Raw genomic sequence first — 24590 nt, 5'->3', positions numbered from 1 at the left:
TGAAGATAGCAGATTTTACAAGTTTAAATTTTTTATTTTGTAGAGGAGAATAATTACTCTGCCGGAGTTAAACAGAAGCAGTCAAACTCACACAGGATTGTCACAGTCTCTCTCTGCACTCTGGACACCAGCTCCACACGTCCTGGAACAAGCCGACCACTCGCTCCACGAAGCCCAGCCGCCGTGAACACTCTCCGGCCTGAGGCCTGACGGCACGCACTCCCCATTGATGCACCACTGAAGGAACAAACCCATGTTTACATGAAAGACAGACCTCTATAATCTTTGCATTTTACCCCATCTACTTTCAATTTCCTGGGAAATGAGTGCGGGTTCGTTTTCATGCCGCGTGTGTCTGAACTGGGTGGGTTTTTACTCCAGAGACAGATGAGGTTGTCTGGCCCTATTTTAAGTTATAAGAAAAAAAAAAGTAGAAGAAAATACAAGGAATGCAGAAGTTGAGATGAATCGCAGACTTTGACGAGAAATGACAGAGCTGCTATCGCTCGCGTTCATTTACTAAATTTGTAGTGGCAAGGAATGTCAGGCTGGGACGTGAGCAACATACTCAGCACAATTCTGGTGGGAATCCAGAAAACTTCCAATAAAACGCTTTCCTAGAAACACAAAGTATTGCTCTGCTTAAAGGGGGATTGTATTTCGTTTAATTTAGACTTAGTTTAATAACAGAATGACAAGATTTATCTCAAGTATTATGTTGTTGAAAGAGACCGGTCATTTCAAACATGTCAAAGAATCTTATTTTAGGTGTCAAAGTAGAATTATTTTCAGCTGATGTGTAAGAAATCTCTGGGGATTCCTGTAATCTTCACACAGTGTAGCTTCCAGTGCAACACTCCTCACTTCGAAAAAAATAAAATAAAAAAAGATTGAGCAAAGCATCCTTTGAACTAGAATAGTTCCCTGTAGAAATAAAAGATTGACATTTTTGACTAGCAAAGCCTTCAGATCTGTTTCGTAGTCATGAATCCGAGTATTTACCTTGTCCTCCCCGCAGCTTGTTCCATCCACGGCGCCATCCAGCTTTGAGTGGCAGGTCGTTCCGACGGTGCACCACAGAGTGCTGCACACATCCTAGGAAGGCAGAGAGTGATTAATGTGTCACTTCACAACGTGCTGCTTAATTAGCTCGACAACACGTCTTTGTGGGGTTGCAGATTTCCATAATAAATCTAAAACTAATTTAGATTAAGCTATAGTGACTATATGTGATCAAAGCACAAAAGCCAAGCTAACTCATCAAGGTGTAAAGTTACTCCTAAACTGTTTTTTAAAAGCACCCATTATTTAAGGCTGACCATATTCTATAACAAGTAATTAAGAGTTGTCTCTTAATAAACTAAAAGTGCTTCTAATAGAAATGATTTTTTTTTCTGTCATGTTGATCTAAACTTTTTCTTCAAATATATATATATATATATATATATATATATATATATATATTCACATGAGATTAGAATGTGCAGTGAAGAAACAGTTTGGGCTTTTCCTCTTGGCTGACCAGCGTTAGAAACCGAGGAACGGAAAAAAAGGGATTCGAAATTTCAGCTTGAAAGCCTCAATGTCAATTTAACACTGTTTATTCAACTGAACTGCAAAAAAACCCAAAAAAACAAAAGTTGGTTCCATACAGTTTCTGATATCTAGTATACTTGGTGTACTTCAAAAAACTAAAGTCAGCAGCAATACTGCTAGCACTTCCACCATGTAGTCCTCCAAACCATATTCCCACTACCAGGTTGGAGATGTTTGGAAAGACGTTTGTGAGTGAAATGAATCAGTAATAAATAGGATTTGTTTCACGCAAGTGGAAGCAAAAAATATATAAATATTTTAACCATGGAGATGCCAATAAACCAGATGGCATCAGCAACTGTTGAAGCAGAATACTGAAATAAAAACCAACATTACTGCTTGTGTGATACATGGACCTGGTTTGGGAACCATCCATCATCTGTACCACTTATTCTTAAAATGAGTTGAAGAGGGCAGGGTACGCCCTGGACTGGTCACCAGTCCATCACAAAGCTTGGTTTTTGAGTCTCAGGCTCTTTTTGTTGCCTTTCACAGACACCGTGGTTCTGTTGACAAGCTACAAGCTTCCCATGTGCACTGGAGAAGTTTTGAGCCGAGTGTGAAGTAGCTGCTGAAGTAAGTCTGATGACATTCTTCTTAATCTAAAAAAAGGTGGATTGCTTCCTCTGAAGATGGAGGGATAAACTTCCCCACTGGCCTGAGATTGCCTTTGGGATCCCCTAGAAATATCTGCAGAAGGATTTCTGGTTTTCCTTCCTGTATTTGTTACCCCCAGTGACCTGACCTCTGACGAGCAGAAGACAAAGAAATGATGGCTAGAATAGCTCAGAAAATAAATTTACACGTCTTGCAGTAAGTTAAAAATGCTGCAGTTTCCAAACTATTGCGCAATATATACATACATACAAATATATATATATATATATATATATATATATATATTTATATACATACAATACATAAGGACTATGCCCAGCAGCGTTACCCCTGCCGTCAATACTACCGGTGATATGTTTTGTATTGAATTTCAACAAGAATACTAGTTTTATAAAACCTTATGTCCCTGAAACAAAACACAAGCATAGATGATAATTGTTCACCTGTGATGAAGTTTATTCAGGGGACAAAAAAAGAAAAAAAAGAAATCATCATTTGCAAAACCTTCTACAGATAAAAGATGTTTGAAATAAAATTAAAAGTTAGTTATTCTTACCGTAGGTCAATATTTAAGGTTCATGTTTATTCAAAAAGTACTTTGCACAAATGTGCTTACTTTACACTACCTCTCATACTAAAGTGTTGCTATTAAACCAAGAACCTTGGACTTAATGTACGGTACTCCTTTTCCCACGCTGTTGGCCTTTAAACAATTCGTTCTTAAAATGAACACAGTAGAGGTTTCTAAACATGCCGCTCTCTGAGACATTAGGTTTCCTTTTAAAGGGAGATAAGAAGAGACTCAACAAATGAATGGTTGCCAGCCAGAAGTTAATTAGCTGCACTTAATCGGCAAAGTAAAACTGAGTTTGGTCACAAAAACAACCTTTACAGGTGATTGATTTACATTTTATACAGTCCTTGATCTTTGCTCAAGATATTATGTTTTAGAAGACCAGTTACTTTACTGGAAAAAAAATTGTGATATTTTAATTTTGCTTGCTACTATTCATGTTTATTTTAAGACTGCTCCGTTTAATTTGCTCTTAATATTTACTCTGCATCAATATTTGATGCAATACCGTAGAGATTCAGCTTCATAGCAACACCAAGAACACCAAAGAGCTCGTATAGATTTTATTCCTCCAAAGAAATTTATAAATAAAAATGCCAAAAAATATTTTCCATTCAATACTTGTTCTGTGGTTTCGAACCATAATCTGAGCCTCACTTCATGTTTTCAAAAATCCCCAGCACACAAACTGACCATATGCAAATGAGGCAAATTCAAGCTTGCTTAAAATTTCTCTGTTTTTCAAACTTTTCTGAGGAACGTAAGCCAGTTTTTGTGCAAAACAAAATATTTAAAATTCACAGCAACTGTTCAACCCCTCCATAAAAACACTTGACTCTGTTGGGAACTCTGGGATTTGTTTATAAAAAGTTTCAGTGCATCTGCTTAAGACGGTTGTAAATCTGTTGAAGCCCTGTATGAACTTTATAGAAAAAGTGTACAGCTAAGCTCTACTACACAGCGCATGGAAAAATGGGCTTAGTCTTAATTGGTGCGGCGTTAAAAACATCCACTGTTCACGTCCCAAATACTCTATGTGCTTTATGCTTAAAGAAACACTGACACTGAGTTGAGATTTACTGGGAAGAAGCTATGTTGGCACAAAAATCTCCAAAAACATTTAGTATAGCTTTAAGACTCCAAAGAGAGTCCACCTACAGAAGACTTTAGTCAGATTACCTCAATGTCAGTGGTATTCAGTCAAAGTTAATTTTCCATGACAGCTCTAATCGCTTATGCAATGACTAATACAAGTTAGCACAACATGCAACAAAAGATCTGAGGCTAACTTGCAGAAAGAGTTTTAAATTAGTTTAAAATCCAGGTCATGTCATATGATTCATAGAAGTCGGAGGCTCCATGTCGGGCCCAGATGAAGTAATTATAGATACAGAGGTGGCAACAAAGCCGTAGGCTGTTTTCAAATCCACAGTGACTATAAGGCACAAGTAGATCCCATTAGATCTTCCTGTCAGGTGGTCAGAGAGCTTCAGAAACTCTCATTACCCTCACCTTTTAGAAAGTGGAGAGAGGGATTATTGTAGAAAATATTGCATCCCCGTCAAACTCAGGCTGCGATTTAAAGATGCAGGCCGGGTTGGAACATTCAGTCATTGTTTAAACTAATTCCTGGCACACATGTTTCTCTCATTTCCTGGAAGCATGTAGAAATGTTTTTGACACTCCATAACATCCTCCTATTTACACCATGTATACGCAGAGCCTCTTCAAAATGCAAACATTCACAAGATGCAAAATGCTGCCCGTGCCAATAAGCATTACTCCTGAAGCTTAATGTGTCCCTACTTTTGCTACACAGGTACTCCTGAAAGAACACAGATCTGGCTGTTAACACTGAGAAAGACTAAAATATATGAAGTTCAACAATATTTTTTGGCAAAAAGTCAGAGTGAGTCACTGTTTCTGACAGATAGCAGGAATATCCAAACATTTATGGCATTTTCATTAGTATTCTTCTACATGCCTAGTTGCAATTGATTTAGTCTTCTTGTTTTTTTTCCCATCTATGATGGAGGAATAAACAATGGGGCTCAAAGCAGTTGTTTTTCTGTTCCCTTTCCCACAATTGCACTCAGTTAGATTGATATGTTCCTGTAATCTGTTCTATCAAAGTCCCACAACCGCCGTCACCGCTGAGGCCTTCATGTCATATTCCTGCTACGTCTTTGTCCTGTTGGTATTTCTCAGGTTTCTATTTGTTCCTCTTTTAAGCATTGCCGTTGCCCTGGATTATTAGATCCTTTGCATCCTACTTGTTTGGATGTTTTGTCATCATCTGTTTGTCAGTCTGGATGTGGAAGTCCCACTAGATCTTACAGTATCTCTGTTTCTCAACCCCTGTACATGTTTGACAGAAATACTGGCAATAGTGCTTCATGCACATTGAATGTGGTGCCCTAGTTAAATTAAACCATTTCTCCATTGTCAAGTTTTACTATAACAATTGTCGGTGTGGTTCAGCTCTACCCCAGTTTACAGCAAGTTCTGCACTGTTGTGGCTGTGGTCAACTCTGCGAATGATTGTAGCAACAATGGGAGAATCTTGAGGTTGTGGTTTTGATGGACTTAAAAAGCAGGGATTTTTAATTTTGTATTATAGAAATTTATTGCTGGCCCAAACATAAAGAAAACAGTCCAGATCATCTCCTTATTCAAGTGCATGTATAAATCATCTTCTGTCATGGTAGCAACATCCGAGCCAATGGCTTAGAAATTTTTTTTAACAAGCTGAAAATAAAGGGTTTCTCTATGCTGGGTACTGATTGGAGCCAAACAATCCAAGTGGGGAAAATTGATATTTTTTTTTAAACATAAAAAAAACACAAAACAAAAAAACTACAGGGATACAGGGCAAAATGCCCCGTAATCCTGTTTACGTATATTTACATAAACGCCCTGAAATAGGGCCACAGATAATTACAACTGTTTGCTGTTCTTTTTAAGAGGAGATGTCACAATGTGGTGCATGCGTTTTGCGTAATGATGGTGAAGCATCTTGTGTTCTTTAGTCCTTATAGATAATCAAACCAAACCAGGTTTTGGTTGCAGGTTAGAAAAGCCTGGAGAAAGAGACAAAGTTAGCAACAAGAGAAAATAAACGTTTGTCTCTTTATTATATGTAATGGAGAGCTGAAAGACCGACACAGGTTGTACGTCTGTTTTTCATAGCAGAAGTTTCTCTGTTCGAAAGGCTGCAATATTGAATTTGTGGGCAGTCAGAGGGATTGAGAAACCTCAATCTTCCTTCCATAAAATGCTAAATTCAGAGGCGATTCCTGTTTTTCTCCACTTACTTCTTTGTATATAAAGCTGCATTCTTTAGTGTCTTTTTTTCCCCTTCCAAGAAAGTAAAAATTCATAAGAACTACTATATAATTTTTTGGACAAAACAGAAAACAGAAAAAGTTCAATTCTTGCTGTATTGCCGTTTGAAAATGTGTTGACACTATGAATGAACTAGAAAACCAACTCTGAGAAATAATATTTAATGCAATGCTCTAATGAAATTAAAAAGCATATATTTTCTATATAGGGTTTAATCTTAAATTACATGTTTCTCTTCAGATCAACTAATTTAGTTTCCATCATTATCTGGAGCCCGGAGCCAAAGTTGCTCATAGAAAGGCGGGGTTATGCTCTTAAAAAAGTCCAAGCTTGAAATTCTGGATAAGCCTTAAACCTTTGAAATGGTAATTATTCACCAGTCTCTGTAGAAATGCACATTCTGAGACTCCTACCTCTTCTAAAACAACACCACACCTGGATGTATGTCCAGCCTGACAGAACTCAATATTATTGTGTTTCTTGGTCAGGACAACTTGTACAACTTTAAAAATGTATTTATTTATTTTTCTTATTTGGGGTAGCAAAACCATGACAGAGGCAGCTTGCCTTTATCGGAGAGCCAATATTTGAAAGGTCACAGCAAGCTTTGAAGGTCTTATCTGGACAAATGACTTTATGAAATGTAGTGAAGACGAAAAGCCACGCATTAACTTTGATGGATAGGCGAAAAGAGAGGATCAAGAGCTCCCACTTTTCATTTCTGTAAAAAAACAGGAATTATAAATGCTAAGGCTCCGATCAGAAAAAAATAATAAAATAAAAAAATCATGTATTACCACTGCTGTGACTGAAAACATGTCAAATGCAGAGCTTTGAGGAAGCGACACAACAATAATTGGTTCAAGAACAAATAAATTCAAACATTATTCATCCACAACAGAAAATGGGCCTTCAGTGCTAAAGGGTATTAAATTATGTACACATGAGAAAAAGATGCCTCGTCACACACATTCATGGCTCAATGCAACGCGGGGCTGACATTCGGTGAGCTGCAGTTTGGAATGAAGACTGGAAGGAGTTGATTTCTTGCGGATATATGAAATTGAAATGCTTTTGAAAAACTTCATCAGGAGGTTCCTTCACATTAGTAACTTGTGTCTCCTTTTTCTCTTGACTTTAGTTTTTTTTTTTTCTACCGATGGAGAAGTATATTTCACACAAAGTCGCTGCAGTTCACTCAGAGCGATCGGCTTAAAGGGAGGCAGAAAGAGAGGAAGGGAGTTTTTTTTTTTGATCATTTCTCTGCTGGACTTTGCTTCTGTATCCTTGTCTGAATGTATAGAGTTAGACTTTCCTGATACATCTCTTCTTCTAATGAGGACAGGGTCGGTATCACTTCAACCATTTCCAACACTAATAAGAGTAAAAAATTACAAATACCGAAGCCGTCTTTACACTGGTTATTTAAAATTCTTACCTAAAAGTATTACTTGGTGCTTGCAATCAAAATGTTTTATCAGAGACATAAAACAGACTGCAACATCATAAAAGTTTGAACAAACCCCCAATGTGGTAGATGATCCACATCTATTTCATTAAAGTGCATAGGGTTACACAGAGACTTATATTTTACATCTCAATAAAACAGAATATTAATAAAAAGTACAGCTGATTTAGTGACTCATTTAAAAGGGAAATTAATAAATATTTCATGAACAAGCTGTTATATTTCCAAAATGTTTTTTCCTCTTTATTTGGATAATTATGGCTTGCAGCCAATACCCATTACCTAGTCATGACTCCATTTTGAATAATTTACTGCATCATCGCGGCGATCAGCCTGTGGCTGTACTGAGGTCTTAAAGTTCAGAATATTTTGATTCTGGCGATCGGGTCATCGGTAATGTTGGTCCTGGTGTCTTCCTATTCACAATGCTCAAGGGAATATATGGTGACTAACCAGGTTCTTGGTACTTTTGTGTTTATGTTTTAGTTTAATCTTTATGAATGTTGTTGTACGACCCGGATAAGTAATGTTTTGATTAAGCAAAAAAATAAAAAAAAACAATTACGAACAGCAACAACACAAGCAATTTGGGGTTTGGATTTGGTGTCAATCATAATCAAAACAAACAAAAAATGGCTGCTTGAAATATATTGCTACTATTCGTGGATCTACATTAAACAGAAAAGGATTGTAATTTTCTGATCAATTGATCAACGTTTGTCTGTGTTGTCGCTCGCACACAGTTTTCATCTTACATCCACGTCATCGCAGAGCCGAGACCCGGATCCGTACTGCAGGCGACACTGATGGGCCGCGCTGTACAGCTCTCCAGGAAGCATCAAGGTCAGAGACAGCCCGTCCTTCACCGGGGCATCGTCAAGACACCAACCCCAGCCGTGACTGTGAGGGCAAAATAAAAAGAAAGGGTTGATTTTTATTATTATTATTATTATTACTATTATTTCGGAAAGTTTTGAAATGTCTCCTTTTCGAGGAATTTGCTCAACTCCGAAACTTTTTCGGCTTCCACTCTCTGCAGAGCAGCTTCCAGCCTGAAAACCTACAGAAGTGTTTTAGAAATGAAAGCAGAAGGCATTTAAGAGTTTTCTATGAATTATTCAGGAATGCTTCAAAAGGTTCTCCTTGAATAATCAGCAACAAATTAATAAAAAGAATTTCTTCACCCGCAGGCAATTACATACGACACAAAACAAATGTCCTTATTCTTAGTCTATCGAAACAATAAGTGGAAGATACAGAAATGGAACAGAAAACCTCAAACTTTGTTTTTTATTAAACTGTTTTACTAGATGCGGTTCTGTAAATAGACAGCTTTAAAAAAATTCCTTTTATGAGTGAATCCACCTTTATTTTGCCAGTGAAGACACACAAATTTGTTGTAAATTCAAACACAAAGTGGAGCTTGGTGCCATTGGGTTTACATTACTGCAGTCACTGGCAGATGGAGGTAATGAAGCAAAAATCACAGCAAAGTGCCAGAAACAGCGAGCAAAACAAGCTCACGGCTAAATAGTAATGTAAAGAACACGGATCACGTCTTTTGTTACAAAGTTTGAATAAATTGCATGTTAATGCCCTTGTTGAGGGGCGCAGAATTCAAAAGAAGTGTAAATACAGCCATAAGAAAAAGAAAAAAAACGGAAAAAAAAAAAAGAAAATATATGGCACGTCAAAACAGCAAAGAAATTCTTTCACTAACAAGATAAGAACAAGTTGACAAGAAACTAATTCGGATGTCTTGTCAAGATTCAATACTAAATGGTCTTAAACTGGAGGGTTTGCGTATTAGCAAGTGTGTGACAGGACTCATGGATGTTTGGATAGTGCTTCGACATAAAGGATCTACTGCAGGGGTCTCAAACTCCAGTCCTCGAGGGCCGCAGTCCTGCAGTTTTTAGATGTGCCACAGGTACAAAACACTGGAATGAAATGGCTTAATTACCTCCACCTTGTGTAGATCAGTTCTGGAGGCCTGGAGTTTGAGACCCCTGAGATTCTACTCTGATTACACCAAAAGTTAGCAAAGTCTTTGTGCTCCTCTGCCTTTGACCTCAGCTTCCAGAGAAAACTGTGGAGCTCTCCTATCTGCGTCCACAATCAAAGACCTGTCGTTTATCTTAATCTGCTTTCATTACCTCCACAACCTAATAATCCATATACAAACAAAGTTGGAGTGTTTTCAATTCAAGTACATGAATGCCAGTCTGAACAATTCTTTATCTCTTTAAGATTAATTGCATAGAAGTAGCAGATAAATATATGACTAACAAACAAACATCGTGTTTAGTTTTGGAGGCTTTCGACATCCATTAGTTTGTAATCTAGAAATACCATTGCTCTTCAACGGAACATTCTTAAGGTCATTTTTTGTTTGTGTAGTAAAACCAATCCATCTTGAGAAGATGACTGATTAACCCAACAGAAAGGACAAACCCAAACTTTATTAGTCAATTTGTTTTTTCATAATGGTCCAACAACTACACAGCAAATTAAGAGAAAATTTTCCACTGAATGAAAAAGAGTTTGTTTTGTATAAATTTCCTGTTATTTGCCAAAGTAGGGAGCAAAAAAAAAAAAAAAAACCATAAAAAATTAAATACCATAGTCGATAAAAGGTCGAGTCCACAAGCCGTTTTAAAGCACAAAGCCAAAATTGTTTTTTCAGTAAAAATTATATTGTTAGTCTCACAATAGAGACATCAATTTATTATCCACAATGTATGAAACACTTTTCCTGTACAGAAGTATATGGAAGTGGATTTAAAAAAAATTATAACTGATGCAGATATTAAAATAATGACTTTCTGTATCATAAGTATAAAATTGTATTGATTGAGTTTTGTTTTCTGTAATCAACAATGTGCGCTTGTTTTAGTAGGGAAGAAATGAGCCATTAAGAACTCTGATCTGACGAAGTGAGGTAAATTCTCTCTATTCAGGGTTTTTCTTTTTCCTCGTTTTCAGCTAAAAACTGAACAGCAGAGCGAACTCTTACCGATGGCTTTACCTGTAGGTTATATTTTGATTTGCAGTTACTGAACATTTTCTTCGTGGGTCCGAGGTATTCTGGCTGACCCGATGAGAGTCATTATAGGAGGCAGAGCTGGTTGCTGCCTCCTCGACAACGAAAGGCCTGCAGTTTACTGTGGGTTGTTATTTTTCCATTTGTCAGCCGTTCAATCTTAGCAAGTGGAAAAGTTTAAATTGGCTCACAATCTGGGTACATATGCTGGATAAAATATGTGGTGAACTAAAAAAAAGCTTGGTAAATTTTAGCTGAAGCAGCTCCAATTGGTGCAAAACATGGCGTTGTCTAAAGTGATCGATCATAGTGACCATTTTGAGACGGATGGATTATGGACAGATTTGTCCAAATGGACAAAATGGATACAGTTCCAACTGAGAAGCAGTATGAGAAAGTATTGTGCTGTTTTTCCATAAGTAATTCTACATTTGTGCAGTCTGTCTCAGTGAATTAAGGTTTTATTGTACTCATCAATTTATAGCTTTTCAATCTGCACCAACTAATGAATGGTTGTATGATAAAAGTTTACATCTAGTCTGGTCTAAACATGGAAGGGTGTCAGGGTATCAGTAGATTTATTATTAGGATAGGGGGAGACAATCCTTTATACTTTTTTTTTCTTTTCTTGAAAATGATTTGGTACTTAGTTTAACTAATTGTAAAAAATCATTTTTGACATGATAATATGATGGATATTAATGAAGCAAATTAGTCAGTTACCTGAAACAAAAAGTACACGATGATGTTTGGATGGGTTTGCCTAATTTTAAATAAATAATTCAGAATAACTTGACCAGGTCGATATTTTTCACAGCAGAAACGGTGATTAAAACAAGTAGGTATAACTATATAACCAGCTGGCTAAAAGGATGGTTCCCATTTATCTGCTGAAACAGCCCCGACGCATCGTGACAAACTCCAAAAGATCCCTGAACATGATATTCCAACCAAAATGTTGGCAACAAATCCTTTAAGGTTTTTAGTGAGATCTCTGAGGGTCTGACGTTTCCTTCCACCACATCCACAGACGCTCCCCGGAATGACATAGAGGAGAGTTTGAAAAGCAAGTCCACTACTCACTGTATTTTGGATGTCCCCCTGAAACCATTTCTGAATGGTTCTTGCTTATTTTTGCTCATCACGCAAAAATCTCAGAAATCCTCACATTTTCTTATTTTACCTGCTTCTAAAAAATTACATTTGGGGGCAAAAGAGTCACTTGCTGCCCAGTTTATCACTTTCAACAGCAGATGCCATCATGAACAGGTAACCAATGAGACACACTTCGGATATCATCCCTGATTGTTGTGCAAGTAGCTTGAAATGACACACATTTTGACATAGAGAATATCAATAAAAATCTTTTCTACAGCCATATTTTCTTCTTTAATGATTTAATAATGACTAAGCTGGTTGGTGTTCCATCAGCTTTTATCACCTTTATTAGATTATTCTATCAAGCGATTATGAAAAAGCACTTAATGCACACAAAACCTTTACTAAGGCTGGAATTAATCAGCTGCGGTGCATTTAAGCATCAAGGATTTGTTGCGATCAATGTTTTGCTCTCATAATGATAGTAACATACGAGATAAAGCAAATTGAATAGTTAAGCGTGCCTACAATTTTAACCAATCCTAAAAGTTTCACAAAGCAATTTCAATGCAAAGTCCAATTTTTTTCTCTATCAAAAGGAAAACTTTAGAAGGCCTACAGTTTGGCAACTTACATTTTTGTGAGTTGCCAAACTGTAGAAGGGGCTAACACATACAAATCTGTGAAAAAATATGTACTCCCTGTGTGGAATTTATTCTGTTTATAACACTTATGGGCCAGGCAGCTAACTGCAGCTACAAAAGTAGCATCAGAAGAGTGTCCTTTTAAAGAGTCTGAGGAGTGAATGAAAAACAGGAGGCAGTACTTTTAGTTTTGGTGTGTGTATATATATATATATATATATATATATATATATATATATATATATATATATATATATATATATATATAGAATGGTTTGAATAAAAAACAGACAAGAAATGACTCAGAATAAACTAATTCCAAAATTATAAAGTCCATAGTCCTTTTTCTAGCTCGCCATCTTCAGATCCAGATGAGGATCTGATCCACCAGGAAAAAAAAAAAAAAAAACGACCTAAAAGGTCAGAAGAACCCATTAAGTGTTTTATCAAAAACAATCATGTACAAACATGCAATGAAAAAATTATTAAATGAAGGCATATAGTTTATGTATATTAAATGCAAATGCAATTATTAAATTTCTAATAATTATGCATAAACATTTCAATAATCAGGTTAAATTAACCATAATTTAAATAAAGTAAAACAAAAAGAGAATCAATCATATTTCAAGCTAATCAATTTAAGGTTAAATGCACTTTCAAAATATAAATCAAGAAAAATAAAATAAACTGTCAAATACTCAGAGTGAGAGAAAGAAAAAAAAACAAATAAATATACTGCGCAATATCAAACTTAAGTGTAGCTACATTCTGTTTTGATGAATTTCATTTTAAATTTCCCTGCCTCTGCATCAATATAAAAGAGCCAGAGCTCACACAAAATCAGCAAACAAGTTACCTTCTCAAAGAGAGTGGGCCGTACTGAGCCACAACCAGCTGTGACAGAATCCCGGTGACGGTCCAGGCAAGCAGCGCCGATAATTCTAATAAAACAACGCTCCAATGAGCAATAGAGCAGAAGTTTCACATGTAAAAGCAATACTGCTGTCAGATAACAAACTCACCAGGCAATCAAATCAGCAAAGATTTGGGAGAGTTTGTTTGGAAGACGCCAGCAGCAAGCCCCAATCACAGTGGAAACAGGTGAGGATGTTCAAACCGCGCTCTGGAGTTTGGGGCCGGCAGAGTTTGGGGCAACACAGGAAGTGGGCCCGCAAAAATAAAAGCACTTGCTTAATTGCGGGTTACATGTTTCTGATTTTTTTTTTCTTTCAATTATTCTGAAAGAGTTGGCAAACCAGTGTTCAGGTTTTCTTCAACTGATAGAAACATCCAACCTTATTCAAGTGACTCTAAAGTGTTTTTCAAATTACATGTCTGAATTTCTTAAATACCTGGCTAAGGCCTAAGTGAAAGTCTTGAAGGAAGCGAGGAGCCAGAGAGCTGCCTTATCGGATGGAAAATAAATAGTTATTTTGGGTCAAACACTATTTACTTTCTGGGATCCAAGTTGGGCTTCTGCTCCGGGTTCCCTCAAGTCTCTTGGCCTCGTCTCTCTTCCGATCGTCTCACACACAGGTGCTGCCTGACAGCACCTGACACAACATATCTGACTGAAAAATTAAAGGATGTTTAAGACAGCAAAATCAAGAATTGTGACCAGGATCGTCCAGGCTTAATCCGTCTGGGACGGATGTTGTATTTTGGCTGATCAGAGATGAATCACTGTGTTAATTTTTAGCTCCGTCTCCCATCTGTACTTCATTACTCTTTATGTCTACCTTCCAGACTACTTCACTGACTCTTCATTACTTTACATCTGCTCTCAATAGTAAACAGAGAATGTTTTTGCCACAACTACATTTGATAGTTTGAAGAAAATTATATTCCACTGCGATTTTCTAAACTCACTTTTTGTCCTTCCAAAACATTTCCTGACATGGCTGATAAGAATATCACCATCTGGAGACTGTGTTCCTTCCAGGTCGAGAATAAAGAATAAAGAGAATACCTTTTGACATTTTTTAAATTAAAAAAAAAAAAAAGACCATTGCATTTTGAACAAATCAGTAGCGCAGTCTGAATTTAACACCTGCAAGTGTTTTTCCAACAGGATATTTAAGGGGTTTTCATCAAAGTATGATAAATTATGTTTGAGGTCTTTTGTATTCCTTAATGCAAAATTTCACAAGAACATTCCTGACATTCCTGGAAAAACAGCAGATCTCTCCACACTGTAGACTTTTTCTTTTTCTCCTCACGATCTAACATTTGTTTTCTTCATCTGCCGCGTGTCTGGTGCCGTCCTCTGACTGAAGTTATTAATGTTTCCGCCAAAGCAGACAGACAAAGCAGACGAAAAATGGTGCTGCGTGTCAAAGGCTCTGTGGACAATAAGGCACTAGGATGTATGAATTAGGCTTAAAATGTTTCAGTCAGACAAACTGTCTCAGAAAGCAGGTAGAAAGATTAGATTTCAAATTATGATTTTGTTTTTTGAGAGAAAAATAAATAAATATCTGAACTAAACTGCTTCCATGTGAAAAAGTAAGAACTTTCACCTTTGTCCAAACTGAACATTCTTCTGTGAAATATATATATATATATATATATATATATATATATATATATATATATATATATATATATATATATATATATATATATATATATATATATATATATATATATATATATATATATATATATATATATATATATATGTATATATATAAAATAAAAAGATTAAAAATTATAATAAAGTAGCAACTCATGAGGTTGGGCTGTTTTCATTCATTAAAACAATTACTCAATTACTCTTAGATGTCTTGTCAATAATAATATGTGCCACTGTCCTGCATCTAAATCCCTCAAGTTACATTCATAATCAGTGCATCACATTATAAAATATATTTTAATTTGCATAGTGTGCCCAAGTTTTCCAGTTCCTAGGGGCAGTGAGTAGAAGAAGTTGGCCTTTATGGCCAGTCAGACGCTGGAATGTTGAAAATTAAAGGACGGCTCTGTTCACGCTCAGCCATTCCAAGCGATAATATCAGCCCTCAGCTCAGCATGGCCTCCCACACTCCTGATGACACCTACAGATCAAACCTCCTTGTTAGCATGAGTGGTGGGCCTTGTCCTGCACCGAGTGGCACAGACCGAGCAGAGAAAAGGGAGGCGAATACGCAGTAGCGTGGAAAGATGTGAAAATATAAGTTGTGGACCCCCTGTTAGCCGCCAAAATCCATTGCTGGTTGATCAGCCCCCTGCAACCATTCCTGTTCTGGAAGATGCATCTGCTGAGAAGCTTTGCTATATTCGAAAAGCACAGCCAAACGCTGAAAAAAGATTTTTCAGAGTTTACGAAGGGCAGAGCCAACCCACTGTGACACTGTTTCGATCAACTAGTGCAGACTATGGCTGGGACAGATATTTTCGTTTGTACACTTCTGTTTTTTTTGGTTAGACATGCAAGACTTTGTCTTCATTCTCTTGTTTAAGCTTCTGATAACCATTTTTAAAAGTTTCCTATGCATTGAAAAGCTATATCTGCTCCAAAGAGTGAAAACCTCCAGACAGTCAAAAATGCAGAGGAAAAAGAAAAACTTGAAGGCTTTATATTTCCTGTAGGCAAACATTTAGCCAGCCAAGCAGCCAAGAGTTGGAATCTGACCTTTGCTGGCAGTTGTGGAAACATGCATCTGGAGAACCCATCTTAGCTGCAAAGACAAAGGTGATCAGCAAAATGTCCTGAATTAAAGTAAATTGTCCTGTCGATTATCTGTGAGTCTACTGCAATCTGGCCTATATTTAAATGAGTTTAAAACACCAAAGTTATGCTTTAAGACTGAAAGCCTTTTTGTATATTTTAGTCTAATCAGCTTTAATTATTTCGGCCCTTTTTCAGAAAGCACTGTGCAGAATTAGTTTTTCTGTTTTATTCAATAGTTGTTTAGCTCTACTTTCATTTGTCATCAATTTGTAGCTAGCGAAGCAGTAGCAGTCAACTAATTTACAGTATATGTAATTCTAGGTTATGGTTCATATTAAAATTGATCTTTTTACTCTAAAATATTTAATTAATCCCAGGAAAACAGAATTCTTCAACTTTTAAGTACAAGTGTTAACAGAGAGAGAGTTATGAATTATAACTCTCCTTATTCAGAGAAATTTCTGACAGATCATGAGCTTGTTTTATTTATGTACTCTTGTCAGACAAATTTTCTCCAGTGTGATTTTTTTTTATATCACTGTATGTCAAATTACAAAGAAATGTGTAAAAGGCTTTTCCATTACACATATATCCTATCAAACCAAGTTCCACATGCAGCTACAGCATTAAAATACACCAGAAAATACTTATTTTTACTACCAAATATTTCACCAATACAATTTTGAGCGTAATGAACAGAATTCATAAGCCGTGTTTCCCAAGTATTTCTGCCTGTTCCAACTAAAACGTTATTCCAAACATCTCAACAATATGCTCAGACAAGGAGCTTTTGTGACTCCCACATGTGTAAATATTACCCTGCAACTCTGTTCTCCACCTCTTACCATGGAGTGAAGAGCTACCATGCTGTCAAATAGCTGCGCAGCCTCTGAATGAATTCCAGATGCTTAGAGCTGAGAAACTGGGGCAACGATCCCGAAACATTTCAGACAGTCGACACTTGTGCGGTGGAAGCCAGAATCAGAACTTTGATGTCAGCAGCTGACTGTATAGCTGACAGAGATACAAACCGTACCCTGTAAAAATAGATAAGCAAGCGGAAACATACTCTGGGTGCTCGGCTTTAGTCGCTCCTCTGAGGCGAAGAACAAATGCAGCATTAAACAGATTGTAATATTTAAACAGATTGACTCTACAATCAGTTTTTGATCAAAACTTTGACCTCCTTTAATAATCAGGCAATTTGGCAACTGAACACTGTAAAGCTTTTGCAAGCTAAATGTAGAACAACAGAGAGGCATTAATCTGGTTGGGAATTTGAACAGCTTGAAACTGGTAACTCATTGGAGCCGCTTGATTATGCAGAATAATTGAGTCTCATTTGATATAGTGAACATGACAACTTGAATTTGCACGTTTGTCCCATTCAGCTTGTGCAAAGGTTTTCCCATCTATCAGACAGATGTCCGTTGTCTGGAACCCGCCTGTATTGTTGGATGTTCATTGGGGAATTGTTCCACTTTTAGACGTCGCTGCGTCACTATTTAAACGTCACTAAGATCTTGTTTGAAAAAGGGTCAGAGACTCCAAACAATAGTGATTTCAGTTCTCACAGAAAACCGAAGTCGGGGCCTTTGAACATATCGCCCGTGTGCAACCTTCGTTACAGTCTCCTCGCCGATGTACTGGCTAGGCTGGGCCATTTCCAGCACTGAAATATCTTCTGGTAAAAGCCATCTCTTTCTTGTGATGAGTGTTTGCACAATCTAACTGTGTTGCTGGGAAATTAAATCTCTCTTAATCAAGCAGAAACGTCAAGGTCTTGGGTTAAAACATAGTGCTCTAAAAAATATATAACATTAGGTTGTATCTGAATTAGTTCCACATCATGGCACAGACCCCATCACGCTTCACTGCATACTTTCATTGATGCCTTGTGTTGAGATTGAGTTCATGTTTGGCTTCATCACATTACGACACATTTGTCCACAAAGTTTTGGGAGATTTTAGACAGGATTCATCAGCTGACAGTTGTCACCAGTCATGCTATGTATTTTTTTTAACAACCAGAAGTGATTTGCACAACGAGATTTTTTAAAAATCTTGCTTAACCTCTCTGCAGCTTATCACTTCATGTTCACCATACGCATTATTTACGACAGATTTGAACTCAAAGAGGTTGACGGCAGAAATTGAATCTGAATTTGTGCAAAGCTTTGAAGAATTTCTTGATGTTTTGCTTACTATAGGTGGAAAAAGCTATAAAAAATGTAATTATTGTGTCTATGTGTCAAAAATTTTGCATTGATTTTGAGAGGTTTGCTTCAGTTACAGAAGATAAGAAAAACTATACAAACCTACAAAACTCCAGTACTTTGTAGTATAGTAAATGATTTCAAGACTCAAACAAATGCCTGATTTAATGCAAGCATAAAAAGAAAAACATTTGTCTCCAGAAGTCTGAGTGGAAAAAAAAGCCTCCTCATTCCCTTTATCAAATGAGCTACAGATGAAATGAAGACTGCAGAGATTTCACCCAAATTAATTTCAAGCAGGAGTCCCTGAACCGCCGCTGAGTGACATCCATGCTGCTCTATTTTGAAAGGTGTAGACCTCCATTGTACATAATTTTATGCCACAATGCTCACGAGTAAAAGGCTTTAAGATATCAGAGCCACAGTGGGAACATTTAGCAACAACAATAGTTTATGAGAACAGGATGTGCATATTAAAGGTTTCCCACTGTCTCTGTCGTCTACAGGGGCATGTACCGTACTTGTTGAGTCATGATGAAGTATCAAAGTGTGCTATTTTTACCAAAGGATTCAAAGACAGTTGTCAATGTTTTGTGATAAACAAGAGGATGAGTGTTCAGAGAGCAAACTTGGAAGTATGGTGAAGGAAATACTTCTACTTCTGTGAGGTAAGCAGTCATCATCTGTAACTCTGCGTATAAGAAGACTTTTTATTTCACAACCTGAATGGATGAGCACGTCAGCTAAGGTGTAAAACATAAGCACCATTTCACACGTTCATCTAATTCAGGTGGCAATAGTTCAGTTTTTACAAAAATGCACAATAATTTCAATAGTTTTGTTACTAGATGTTATTAGATTCTGACAACAAATATTTGCATATTTGAGGGGGGGATAACCCTCATGATGTATTTTTGTGTCACCAAACAGATTGTTTTTAAGAAAAAATTTGTTCCCATGAATGTTTGGGAACACAGCAAGCATGGATCACTGTGGTTTTCACGACTCATTTTAATCTGTGCTGATGCAATTCAACAACATTAAGTGCATCTAGCTTGTGTGCGTGTGTGTGTGTGTGTGTGTGTGTGTGGGTGGGTGGGTGTGCACTCGCATGTGCAGAGAAACTGAGTCATTTAGCCCTCCCTTAATGTGTAGTTTATAAGCTGCACTGGTTCTAGATGAGCATTTACTTTGAGCTGTTGCAATTGGTGTCAATATCGTTAGTTTTATTACATATATTTCAGAAGTTTTTCTCTAAAAGCAAGAGGTTTAAATCTTGGGTTCCCTAAAAAGTTATCCCAAAACAAAGTTTACTTGCAGAAGTGCAGCCATCTTTTGATTTCGTGTTCAACAGAAGCAATAGCCCGTTACATTCCCTCAGCAGCTAGAAAACTCCAGTTATTGGTGAACCTATGGGGAAAGAAACGGAGGTAACCTGCAGGGAACCAAGCTACTACACTCCTTATTTGCCAAGAAGAGAAATTCTGAACATCAGAAACAGAAAGTTGCTACATTTCTTCTCTTCCTTTCGGAGGACCTATTGATGTCGATTTGGCCACAAGCCCACACACTCAATCACAGAAACTTAAAGACTCCACAGTAACCATATCGTTTCTGGATTTTTAAAATTGTTCTAACTGAATTAACATCTGCTGTACCGTATAAAAAAGTAGTGTGTCAATATTTGTGTACATGATCTGTGGTTTCCTAAAGCTTTAGGTTTTTTTAAGATACCTCTACAGAAGTCATAATGATAAAGACTAGGCCACAAACCAAGAGATATTGAAGACAGATACTTTGTTTCTCAGTAAACAGTTCCTTGTTTCCAGTTAGAATATTTATTTTGTTGATACTTAATTGTATTAATTACATTACATCTGCTAATAACCTGACTCTCCTTTGGTCAGCAACATGCTGAGGCAATTTACTGCACTTTTGCGATGCCTGCTTTAAAAACCCCCGGTGAAAAACAGGGAACCCCCACTCAGTCTGGCATCGACCTCAGCAGCTAGTCTGGAGGGGCTGAGAGAGAAGTGAAGCTCGGCTGGCGGCTGAAGCTCTGAGGAGGAGCTTTGGGTACGTAGGCGGCGCACTGCATGAGCAAAGGTTCAGGCACCCCAAAATGGCTGCCAAGGCAGGTTAAAATATTTCTCAAAGATGTGTGAAAGAATCAAAGCAACATGTTTTCGATGAGGGAATAAGATTACAACATGATATAAAGCTCAAAAAGTCCATTTCACATTATACCCCACTTCAAATTAGGTACATAAGAAGTACCTATGTACCTAAATGTACCTAAAAAGTTATCCCAAAACAAAGTTCACTTGTAGAAGTGCAGCCAACAAAGTATCTTGGATTACTGTGTTGTTGGCAACAAGAAAGTAATCCAAGACTTCCAAGCAAGCAATTTATTCCACAACTTATGTTATAGATGCAAACAAAGCGGAAATATTGAGCAGACTTAAGAAATCTATAAAATACCTTATTATAAAGCAGGTTTTGGGGGGTGATGGTACCTGTAATAAGATTTGTGTGCACTCTCCACAGTGTTGCTCATAGTAGATTTTGAACCCATGAGCTGTTTCTTTAAATCTCAAAGGTTCTGGGGATCCATTCCATGCAACCTGATCTTTACTTCTTTCCGTAGATTTCCAGCTGGATGCCATTCAGATGGTTGAGAGAGGTCCACTGGGAGTTTTAGTTTTTTTGTTTAAAACTAATTAAAAGTTTCTTTGGCTGCAGGAGTGGGATTACTGCCCGGAAACACATCCGTCTACTTTGAAATTCTCATTTTGTTTTATGAATGCCCATATGCTTTATGATAACTCACATGAATTTAAATTTGGGCATGTTTGATTTTGTGTGTTGGGATGGTGTGAAGAAACTTCCTTTCTCCAGACATGATGTGCGCAAATACATCAAAAATAGTTCAGCCAAGGTCATTTGAGCTGATTGTTTTCTGCCAGCTTGTCAAAATCTTCTGCACAAACTTTAAAAAGCTTCAACATGTTTTTTCTTCAGGAGTGGAGAGTACAGACCAGTGAATGACGATAAGATCTGTTATATTTAGATAATCTTTGTCGTTTTCACAGGAAAAACTGAGTCTGCTACTTTCAGGTCTTTAAGACCTTTGTGAGTTTTCCTTAGGGCCCCTGACCTGAGCTGATTTATAGTGAAATAATGTTATTTCCACCTCTGCATTATGGCTCCAATGGGACTTAATGAAACGGTCAAAAGTTCATAAAAACGGCTCTCAGGCTGGTTTCAACTCTTTTTGTTTGCTCAAGCTTTCTTCCAGTACTACTCCACTTTATTTCACATGTCACATTTGGACTAATTATACATGTTATATCTTAAAGCGATAGAATTACTTGGGTTGTTACAGACATCTGACGTGAAATATTAGAAAAGAGGTAGTGAGAAAAATGCTGAGAGGTTTAATACTTATTTTACCCACTAATTGAAGTGGGGCAAGTGGAACATAGGAGATAAAAGGGAGGTGAAATATTGAAGGAAGAAGAGTTCAAGCACCAGATATCAACAATCTCAGATGAAGATGGATAGTTTCAACGGTGAAAGTGAAAGTTAGATGTGAGATGTGCCATGATGTGAGCTGTTGGAGATTGCAAGTGTAAGAAAAATACGAGAGGCAGAGTAGATATCAAGAAATGTTTTGAGGCGTTTCCCTAAATAGACAAGTTGAGAAGTGAATGAGTTGGATACACGGGACAGGCTGAGCCGTGGGGAGATAATTTGGAGAGACTGGAGTTATTGAAGACATGCTGAAGAAGGAAAGTGCAGGACTACACAGAAGGTTAAAGGATGAAGTATTGCTGGATATGTAGAGGATTGGTGTGACTTAATGTTAGGGAGAGAGTGAGATGAATTTATATGACAAGGTGAAGAAACTCTGAAAGAGCTGCTGGAGGAAGACGTAAAAGCAACCCATCATGCTATTCCATCAAAGCTGAGATAATGTTTGAAACGCTGTATTGTTTTTGATTTCTTTTTTTTTTTTTGCACAATATTGATTACAAGAGTTATTCATTGGTACCAGCCCCTACTGAGTCAAATAATGAGGTCATTAGCAGGACTCTGGAGAACCTGACTGCACTGAGGAGGTCATTCAGCTGTTGGATTCAGGTGTGTTGAAGCTGAGATACATCTAAAAGTTGCAGGAGACCGGCTCTCGAGGCCTGGAGTTCCCTACCCCTGCTCTAGTGGAAAAGGGCCGTAAAATACCCCGGTGTGACTTAACATGGGTAGAAGAGAAAAACTTTTTGAATCACAAAACCTTGCACATTCAGACAGATGTGCGGTCAAACATATCAAGCAGCACTCACTCTAGGAAGCGGGTGATATACTGACGGCTGCAGCGGGACCACCGGGGCAGGAAGGTGCCGTACAGGAGCTGTGGAGACATGACGAAAGGTCGTTTCCCAATGGGTTCACAGTCATTACCGTTGCCATCATGCTGAATCCCAAAGCTGCGACATAAAAGCAAATCCCACAAAAGGGGAAATTAATGTGAGTGGGCATGGCATGCAGTACATACATCAACATAAAGCTACTTTTGGTAACAAAGGAGACACGTCTGTCTGTCTGTCTGTCTGCGAACTGTTTGGATTCTGCAGCTTTGAAGTTAATGTTTAATGTTCAACTCATTTACTGTGGAAGCAGCAGTATTGACTCCGACAGCCGCTGCAACAAATAAAGTCTGTGCAAACTGGTGATATACACGAGCCTATTTGTTCTTCACATTGTTAGCTGCAGCTCGTTTCTATCGAAAGACTTTCAAGAAAAACAAGGTTGCCGTCACATTACAGGTGCAGCTGCGCTGTGCTCTTCTTGAGGATAAAAGGCCAACAACAAGAATACGCCCTTCAGAATTAAGTTTAGCCCGGCGTATCTATGGTTTTTCTGAAGATGCTCCTTGAAAGGAAATTCTAAATATATGCGGAAAAGCCAACTCCTCTGAGCCTAGTGCATATGTTTCATAATCTTTAACAATTCTTACCAGTCTCACAAGATTAATTTATTTTCATTTAGGTGCTTTATCACCTGGCGCACAGCTTGCTTTGATATTCAAACCTTTGTAGTGAATTTCTACAGAGGAGAAACGGGGTAAATTTCCCTGCTTGCTCTGCTGCATGTACACTACAAAAAGTTTCCAATTCAGGGAGCAAAATCGTTTTATTAGTATTTAAATGAAGCATACTATTAAACTAACATCTGTCACAGTTTAAAACTTGGCCCAACTGCAACAACTGTTGTAAGAAGGAGCCGAGATGCAAGGAAGCGTCTGTGAGGTGAATAGGAAAGTGTTTAATGATTGTTGGAATCTACTAAGAAAGGCTGAGAAGGACATCATCACAACACATTGATTGCTGTTAGATGCTTCACTTTATTCAAACTTCATTTTCTGCATTTTTGCTGCCACAGCCCTTGATTCTGAGGTCAATACTAAGAGTTTGAGGCAGTTTCTAATGTACTTAAAAAGCCAAAAGCTTTGAAAGATCGAGCGCTGCACAGGTTCACTGGTGGAAAAGGTCAATGTTTCATTGCAGTTATTTTTGAAAGACTGACCCCTAAATGCAGTGTAACTTTAAGACTTTCCTTTTAGGGTGTGCTGCCATGTTCCACAGGTTTTATTTACACAAATACTGCTAGATAATGTCTTAAAGTTTGTAGCATTATGTATTTTCCAGGCAAATAGTGTCATTTTATAGCACAATTAAGTACCTATGTTACCTTTAGTCGTTTTAAGATTTCCGTATATATCAATCATAACTTAGAATTTTGATTTCGCACCACTGGGTGTTTGCCAATCGCTGCTGTTGCTAATCCTAGAGAGGCTGTGCAGAGGAGGCATAGGGGAAGGGTGCTCTGTCAGGCAGAAAGTAAATTTTGGGTAAATAGGCAGTGCTTGATACGTCTGAATGGCTCCTATGGGTTCAAGGATTCTTTAAACATTCCTAAAAGAATCAGAGCAACACTAGATATGTCTTTGATGAGGGGATAACATTATTTATAACATGATATAAAGCTAAGGAAAGTTAACGTTACATAATACCCCCTGCTTAATATTTTGATTTGCAATGATAGAAAACAACAAACTAAATAGCAGACAATGATGCTTAAAAAGCCATATTCATGCCACAACTTTACAGGAGATGCACCTCTGCCTAAATGTCTTGTTGGTAGCAACACTGACTTGCAGACTCATTTCTATTTTCATTTGGCACTTTAGCAATTTACTTAGCTCACGTTTTCAAAAAAAAAGCAACGAGTTAAATGAGATGATGGTAATGT

General features: G+C 37.4%; 1 protein-coding gene across 2 annotated transcripts in view; it reads right to left on the bottom strand.

Moving 5' to 3' along the window:
• Positions 1 to 24590, bottom strand: part of LOC122847118 (A disintegrin and metalloproteinase with thrombospondin motifs 7) — a 126698-nt gene that overhangs the window by 58488 nt on the left and 43620 nt on the right. For both annotated transcript variants that reach the window (XM_044144499.1, XM_044144489.1), the window contains exons 9-12: positions 22622 to 22765; positions 8357 to 8501; positions 1003 to 1095; positions 92 to 237 (exon numbers count right to left, since the gene is read on the bottom strand). In XM_044144499.1, coding sequence (XP_044000434.1) covers positions 92 to 237; positions 1003 to 1095; positions 8357 to 8501; positions 22622 to 22765 — 528 coding nt within the window. The remainder of the gene's footprint in view (positions 1 to 91; positions 238 to 1002; positions 1096 to 8356; positions 8502 to 22621; positions 22766 to 24590) is intronic.

This window comes from Gambusia affinis, linkage group LG02 (genome assembly GCF_019740435.1).
Source record: "Gambusia affinis linkage group LG02, SWU_Gaff_1.0, whole genome shotgun sequence".
Lineage (NCBI taxonomy): Eukaryota > Metazoa > Chordata > Actinopteri > Cyprinodontiformes > Poeciliidae > Gambusia > Gambusia affinis.
This window is presented reverse-complemented; position numbering and strand designations above follow the sequence as displayed.